Genomic DNA, 7303 nt, shown 5'->3' with positions numbered 1-7303 from the left:
AAGACATGTTGAGATTTAGGCCGACAGTATATTATTATTATTATTATTATATTTTACACTCGTTAAAACCCAGAAGTCCTCGTGACACCCTGAACATAATAAAGATAATATAAATATAATAATTAATCGGTGACAAAGCTCCAGTGACGTGTGAGATGATATAAAACATGTATTTCATGTTTTATATATTATATTATTTATGTAATATTTAGATGTAGAAGAAACGTCAAACTAATTCATCACATGAATCATATTTTGTCTCGTTATCGTATTATTTTCTTTTCATAAAAATGTTTATTCATGTTTTTATTTATATTTATTTTTGTGATATTATATTGTTATGCCATCATATTGTTTGTTATTTGTATTATTTTGCCTTTATTAAACAAATCAAACAAATGTAATCTGAATAAGTTCAGTAAAAGCAGTTTTGGGTTCCTGAAGATAATTCTGTATTATTATAGTGAGTGTTTATAAAATAATAACAACAATAACAATAATAATATGGTTATTATAATAATAAACATGTAGAGGAGGGTCTAATAATCATAATAATGTGGTTATTATAATAATAAACGTGTAGAGGAGGGTCTAATAATCATAATAATATGGTTATTATAATAATACACGTGTAGAGGAGGGTCTAATAATCATAATAATGTGGTTATTATAATAATAAACGTGTAGAGGAGGGTCTAATAATCATAATACTGTGGTTATTATAATAATAAACGTGTAGAGGAGGGTCTAATAATCATAATACTGTGGTTATTATAATAATAAACGTGTAGAGGAGGGTCTAATAATCATAATAATATGGTTATTATAATAATAAACGTGTAGAGGAGGGTCTAATAATCATAATAATATGGTTATTATGATAATAAACGTGTAGAGGAGGGTCTAATAATCATAATAATATGGTTATTATAATAATACACGTGTAGAGGAGGGTCTAATAATCATAATGTGTGGTTATTATAATAATAAACGTGTAGAGGAGGGTCTAATAATCATAATACTGTGGTTATTATAATAATAAACGTGACAGACATGAAGAGGCGGGTCTACGGTGGCCGTGGTGGGTCATGAGTTCGCTCCGCGCTCCGTCCCGGTGGTCTCCTGCGGTAGTAATGGAGTAATGGAGGGGGTCACAGTCGGTCAGGTATTTGATGCGGAATGCATCCTCAGTAAACGGCCCAGAAAGGTAAGACACGCTCCGGGGGGTCCGTCGTCTCGTGACGTGTCTCGTGTGCTGACCTCTCGTGTCGTCTCTCCACAGGGCAAGTTTGAGTATCTGGTGAAGTGGAGAGGGTGGTCGTCCAAGTAAGTGGAGCTAGCTGCTAGCCACCCGATGCTAACGACACACAACACTACACTAAAAAAAAAAGATGGCGCCCAACAATGCCACGGTGTTTACTCTCCGCTGGTCAGGGTTTAAATATCCGAGCAGAGGGAGTCAAACTGCGGGCTTTTATTGTATTATCTTCAACACAATGCCGGACACACACCGAGCTCCCAGCGGCCAGTTCGGCTTTTCTGAGCCGCTTTCACACCGAGCTGCTGGTTCTGTTAGACGGACACACCGGCACCGGATAACACGGTCACATTTATACTCATAACACTGGTTAATATCATTATACAATTATATACTGTATATATATATGTACATACACAGTTATTATGGTCACAGCAGGTCAGTATGAAAGCAGTAAACATCCTTCACAGCTGGAGAAGCACTCTGATATTGTACTGCAATAAAAGGTACTGGTAATACTACAAATACTACAAATAAAAGTCCTGCATTTAAAATATTACTACAAACCCAAATACACAAAGTACCAAATTAAAAATACTTTAAAGATATATAATGATTGATGTTATTGTTGATCACGTTAAAGGAGCAGCTCGTTTGAATGACTTTGTTTTATATGTGCTCATACATCATCATTTATTAGTTCATAATAATCTGTAGAGTACTACAGTAGCAGGAAGTGAAATGAAGTACTTTAACGTTGTATTGAAGTAGTTTGTATATCGTAGTCATTGATTACTGTGATTATTAATCTCAGAAAACAATAACTATGACATCATCACAAACGCTTGTTTTGTCCAAAATCTCAAACAAATGTATTAAAGTTATTAATAATTAATCAACTAAAATCATGATTATGTTTCTCTTGTTCTTCCTCTTCTCTTCCTTCTCTCTCTCTTCTATTCCTTCTCTTTCTTCTCTTCTCTTCCTTCTCTTTCTTCTCTTCTCTTCCTTCTCTATCTTCTCTTCCGTCTCTTCCTTTCTTCTCTCTCTTCTATTCCTTCTCTTTCTTCTTTCTCTTTCTTCTCTTCTCTTCCTTCTCTCTCTTCTCTTCCTTTCTTCTCTCTCTTCTCTTCCTTCTATTCCTTCTCTTTCTTTCTTCTCTCCTTCTATTCCTTCTCTTTCTTCTCTTCCTGTGTTCAGACACAACAGTTGGGAGCCGGAGGAGAACATTCTGGACCCGAGGCTGCTGGCAGCTTTCCACAAGAGGTCAGTTTATTTATTTCAGTTTATTTTAGTTTGTGGTAAATTAACACGATTTATAAAACACGACTTAATTCAAGAAACGTGAGGAAAGACTGAACGTGTCCAAACATTGTGTGATTAAATATTTAAAAGGCGATTAATCTGAACTGTTGTTGATGTTTGTCAGAGAACAAGAGCGAGAGCTTCTGTTCCAGAAGAAAGGGAAGCGGCCGCGAGGAAGACCGAGGAAGATTCTGGTACTTCTTCTTCTTCTTCTTCTCTCCACAGTCTCATGTGATCACCAGAGTCTTCCTCCTCTCACTCTTCCTCCTCTTCCTTCTCTCAGCAGCCCGAACCGGCCGAGACTAAAGATGGCCGCTCCTCGTCCTCCTCTTCCTCCGGCCTCTCGTCGTCCGCCTCCTCCTCTTCCTCAGAGGAGGAGGAGGATGATGATGATGAAGACCACGGTAAGAAGGCGAAGCCTCGAGTCCACCACCCGGTCCCCCAGAAGAGGCCTCAGATGGTTCTCGCCAAACCGGATCCTCCCTGCAAGAAGAAGCGCGGCAGGAAGCCGCTCCACCCGGACCTGAGGGCGCTGAGGCAAGCCAAGCGAAGACTTCCTCCTCTTCCTCCTCCTCTTCCTCCTCCACCTGCTCCTCCACCTCCACCTCCTCGCCACCACCAGGTGCTCAGACCCCCCAGGGAGGATCCTCGACCCGGGGTGAAGAAACCTCTGCAGCCGGCCAGCTTCACCTACACCGGTCTGAGCCGGTCCTCCAGAGAGGAGTCCTCCTCCTCCTCCTCCTCTGCCTCCCAGACCTCCTCCAGCTCCTTCTCCCAGACCGCCGCCGCCTCCAAACCGGGTTCCCTCGGCTGCATCTGGACCAGTCGTTCCATGTCTCCGTCCTCCTACGGCAAAACCGGTCCGTCCGCACAAAGTAAGAACTCCGAGCTGAAGCGCTCCGTCTCAGAATCGGGAGGCGGGTACAAAGGTCTGAAACCCGGTGGAGGTTCGGGGTCGTTGGGTTTACACGGCAGCTTCGGTGGACCGGCGGCTCAGCGCTCCCCGCTGGGCCAGAGGAGACAGGAGGGCGCCGGGTCGGTCCAGCACAAGCAGCAGAACCTCTCCAAAGCAACGTCCTCGCCGACGCCTCGAGACCGAGCCAACCAGGCGCTCAACCTCCGAGCGCTCAACCTGCAGAGCGTCAGCAAGCCAGCGGCCGGCGGCGGCCTTCAGGGGAACGGCGCCGGAGCAGTGGCGGCGAGGTCGAGCTTAAGGAGCGGCGCTGTCGTTGTGAAAGGGGGAGCGGGGAGCGGCAAAGAGACTCGGGCGGGCAGCGGCTCGGGCGGGCAGCGGCCCGGTCTGGCAGCGGGCGGCGGCGGTACAGAGCAGAGAAGGTTACGGGAGGACCGGGGGAAGGAGGTGACGACCAAGACGACGGGCGGCGGCATGAGACACGAGGACAGGAAACACACGCTCGCCTCTCAGAACCGGAGCCTGAACGAGCTCAGCACCGGCGACTCGGACGAAACCAGCAGCAGCAGCGAGTCGGAGCGGGACGACGCCGCTCTGTACCCGAACAACAGCAGGCCGAGCCTCGGCGACGACGCTACGGGGTCCGACGCTGACACGGACTGGCGGCCGGCCCGGAGCCTCCTGGAGCACGTGTTCGTCACCGACGTCACCGCCAACTTCATCACGGTGACGGTGAAGGAGTCGCCGACCAGCGTGGGGTTCTTCAACTCACGGAACCACTGAGGGTCTAGCTGAGACCGGGTCTCTCAGGGTTCCGTTGTGGTTCCGGTCCAAATCCCGGATCCCCCGAGAACTCTTCCTTCTGCCGTCCCAAAACAGACGATCCAGGTCCCTGTGGTCTCAGTAGTCCAGCAGGAGACAACAACAACACGGTGAACAGAGGGAACTCCTTCTTGGTCAAAGTATTTGAGTCTGTGAGGAGGAGGAGGAGGAGGAGGTTCTTCATCCATCCTCAACAGTTTAGTCTTCACACCGGCGTCCCACTTCAACTTCTACCGGTTCCTCCAATGTGGTACCAACACATCCAGAAACACTCCAGAGCTGGAGGTGAACAGTGCACGTGATCATTACTCATTCTAACTAAAGCTGAGTCAAACCTCAGCAGAATCCAGACTGGTATCAGAACGACGTGACTCTTAATGTGTGACTCGTTTTGTCGTCTGGTTATTTTAAAGCTGTGAAGAAACTGAACCACAGTGAGCTCAGTGAGGACGGGATGTTCCGGATGTTCCGAATGTTCCGAATGTTCCGGATGTTCCGGATGTTCCGAATGTTCCGAATGTTCTGAATGTTCCGAATGTTCCGGATGTTCCGGATGTTCCGAATGTTCCGAATGTTCCGAATGTTCCGAATGTTCTGGATGTTCCGAATGTTCTGGATGTTCCGAATGTTCCGAATGTTCTGGATGTTCTGGATGTTCCGAATGTTCTGGATGTTCTGAATGTTCCGGATGTTCTGGATGTTCCGGATGTTCCGAATGTTCCGGATGTTCTGGATGTTCCGAATGTTCTGGATGTTCCGGATGTTCCGAATGTTCCGAATGTTCTGGATGTTCCGGATGTTCTGGATGTTCCGAATGTTCCGGATGTTCTGGATGTTCCGAATGTTCYGGATGTTCCGRATGTTCYGGATGTTCCGGATGTTCYGRATGTTCCGGATGTTCCGAATGTTCCGGATGTTCTGGATGTTCCGAATGTTCTGGATGTTCTGAATGTTCCGGATGTTCTGGATGTTCCGAATGTTCTGGATGTTCTGAATGTTCCGGATGTTCTGGATGTTCGGTGCGGACGTTGGTTTGTTGACCGTCGATGATTAAAGTGCATCGCTAAATGAATTCAGTCAAAGTCACTTACTAGCTTGTTAGCCAGAGCTCTCGGTCGCCCCGCATGCTCTTCTTCATCGGCAGACGGAGTCTTTCTCGGTTTTCATGACACGAGCTGTTGTTGTTAATGTGTGGAACCTGTTGGTCACATGACCAGCTGCTCCGTCCACTGATGAAGAACATGGAGGTGCGGTTGAAAGCCCCCAAAGAAGCCAATAAGAGAACATTGAGTGAAGATCATTTGTTTAAGTACGTTTTTGTTCAGTTTTCTCTCGAATGAATAGAGTGAATTATTATTAATATAACATTATTATTACTGAAGGATCAGCTGTGTTTGATAGAAGGTCTTTAGAGGACCCCCCCCCCCCAGGTCTTCAGGAGGACACGTTGTGCTTGTTGGACCTGAATCCAAACCACACATTTCATCCGGAGCCGCATGTTGTAACTCTCATTAAAACAACGACATGAATCCTTCTGTCGTCGTCTTCACTTCTCTTTTGGACCAAAGCTGTTATGAATGTGAATTTTTAATAATTTGTATTGTTGACAGTATTTTCTTGCACTACGCACAGAATCAATGTAAGCTGACGTTCCACATTCACTTATATTTACCAGTTTTTATACCATTTTAATACATTTTGCCGTCACAGTGTCTTTCTGAAATAACGTGTTAATTTATATTTGTACATATGTATTTCTTTAGTTGTTCCTGTGATGACTGATATCTATCTGGTGCTCATGTCGGCTTCAGGTTCTTGTGCCTCTCTGACATTTTCAAGGTGTTTGAAAATAAAGTATAAAAAAGCTGAACGAGTGAAGCGTGTGGATTCATTTCTATCGTTCTGTCGGAGCGGAAACGTCTGACGACCGTCGCGTTACATTCAACTTTCTTTCGTGTAGTTCGGTGTGGACGTTGATTCTTTCCCATCATGCAGTGCTTCAGGTTGTGACCAGCAGGCGTCTCTTTCTGACACTTGACGTAGTTTTAACTTTTAATCCTCACTTGTACTTTTGGTCTGTTGGTTCAATCCAGGAAATCTTTACGTCTTTGATCTTCAACATTAATGTTCTGCTCGTGACTTTCTGTCATATTCTATTTATCTATTTTATTGATTGGCAAGACGCACAAACATTAATATCTGAATTCAGTGAAAACAGAAAGAACAGAATAAAAAACAAGTGAATAAATAAAAATGATTGAAATATAAAACCGACTGAACGGATCAATGACGTCATCGATCGACTCAGTGAATCTGCATCACAGCAGTTAAATTATATAATTCAATTTCAGAGAATTCATTTATTTCATGAATAAATAGTGCAAATTAATTGACAAACAGTGAATTCATTAATAAATAAAAGGAATAAACTGATGAATGGAAGAATAAACAATTCATTCATAAATCTGAATCATGTTAAGTTTCACCAGAAAAAATAATAAATTCAGTGAAAAGTTTAACAAAGACAATTAACAAAATAAATAAACTGATAACTGAAAAAAAAGAATTAAGTAATTAATAAACCAAAGTATGGATTAATTATGAGACTATAGATTTATAATCTAAACAATTAAACTGATTAATAAAGTGAATGTTTGATATAAAATGTAGTAGAAATATAATCCAGAGCAACTCAACATTAATAAGCAAAAGACATGGAGACATTATTATCACCTGTTATTACCTGCTATTACCTGTTATTACCTGCTAGTACCTGTTATTATCCATTATTACCCATTATTATCTGCTAGTACCTGTTATTACCTGTTATTATCCATTATTACCCATTATTATCTGCTATTACCTGTTATTACCTGCTAGTACCTGCTAGTACCTGTTATTACCTGTTATTATCCATTATTACCCATTATTATCTGCTATTACCTGCTATTACCTGCTAGTACCTGTTATTACCTGTTATTATCCATTATTACCCATTATTATCT

At 43.3% G+C, this 7303-nt stretch overlaps 1 protein-coding gene across 3 annotated transcripts; it reads left to right on the top strand.

Annotated features, from left to right (window-relative positions):
- The first annotated feature begins 1125 nt into the window (after window positions 1-1125).
- LOC116377785 (chromobox protein homolog 2-like) lies at window positions 1126-4813 on the top strand. Of its 3 annotated transcripts, XM_031839515.1 has the most exons (5): window positions 1127-1207; window positions 1283-1326; window positions 2459-2524; window positions 2688-2757; window positions 2847-4813. In XM_031839515.1, the coding sequence occupies exons 1-5, from the start codon at window positions 1142-1144 to the stop codon at window positions 4257-4259; spliced, it is 1659 nt and encodes a 552-aa protein (XP_031695375.1). In that variant the 5' UTR covers window positions 1127-1141; the 3' UTR covers window positions 4260-4813. The 3 variants fall into 3 exon arrangements, with proteins under 3 accessions (XP_031695374.1, XP_031695373.1, XP_031695375.1); XM_031839514.1 differs by having other exon boundaries at window positions 1126-1326; window positions 2850-4813; XM_031839513.1 differs by having other exon boundaries at window positions 1126-1326.
- Window positions 4814-7303: the final 2490 nt, after the last annotated feature.

The sequence above is a fragment of the Anarrhichthys ocellatus genome, unplaced genomic scaffold (assembly GCF_004355925.1).
Source record: "Anarrhichthys ocellatus isolate YVR2014 unplaced genomic scaffold, GSC_Weel_1.0 scaffold1678, whole genome shotgun sequence".
Classification (NCBI taxonomy): Eukaryota; Metazoa; Chordata; class Actinopteri; order Perciformes; family Anarhichadidae; genus Anarrhichthys; species Anarrhichthys ocellatus.
The sequence above is the reverse complement of the archived record's forward strand: the minus strand, read 5'-3'. Positions and strand labels throughout refer to the sequence as shown.

Bases quoted from the DNA above. Each gene is read 5' to 3' on its own strand.
- LOC116377785 (XM_031839513.1), top strand. From the start codon at position 1,142: ATGGAGGGGGTCACAGTCGGTCAGGTATTTGATGCGGAATGCATCCTC. The intron at 2,525-2,687 runs GTCAGTTTATTT...GATGTTTGTCAG, and splicing joins CTGGCAGCTTTCCACAAGAG to AGAACAAGAGCGAGAGCTTC. The intron at 2,758-2,846 runs GTACTTCTTCTT...TCCTTCTCTCAG, and splicing joins GAAGACCGAGGAAGATTCTG to CAGCCCGAACCGGCCGAGAC.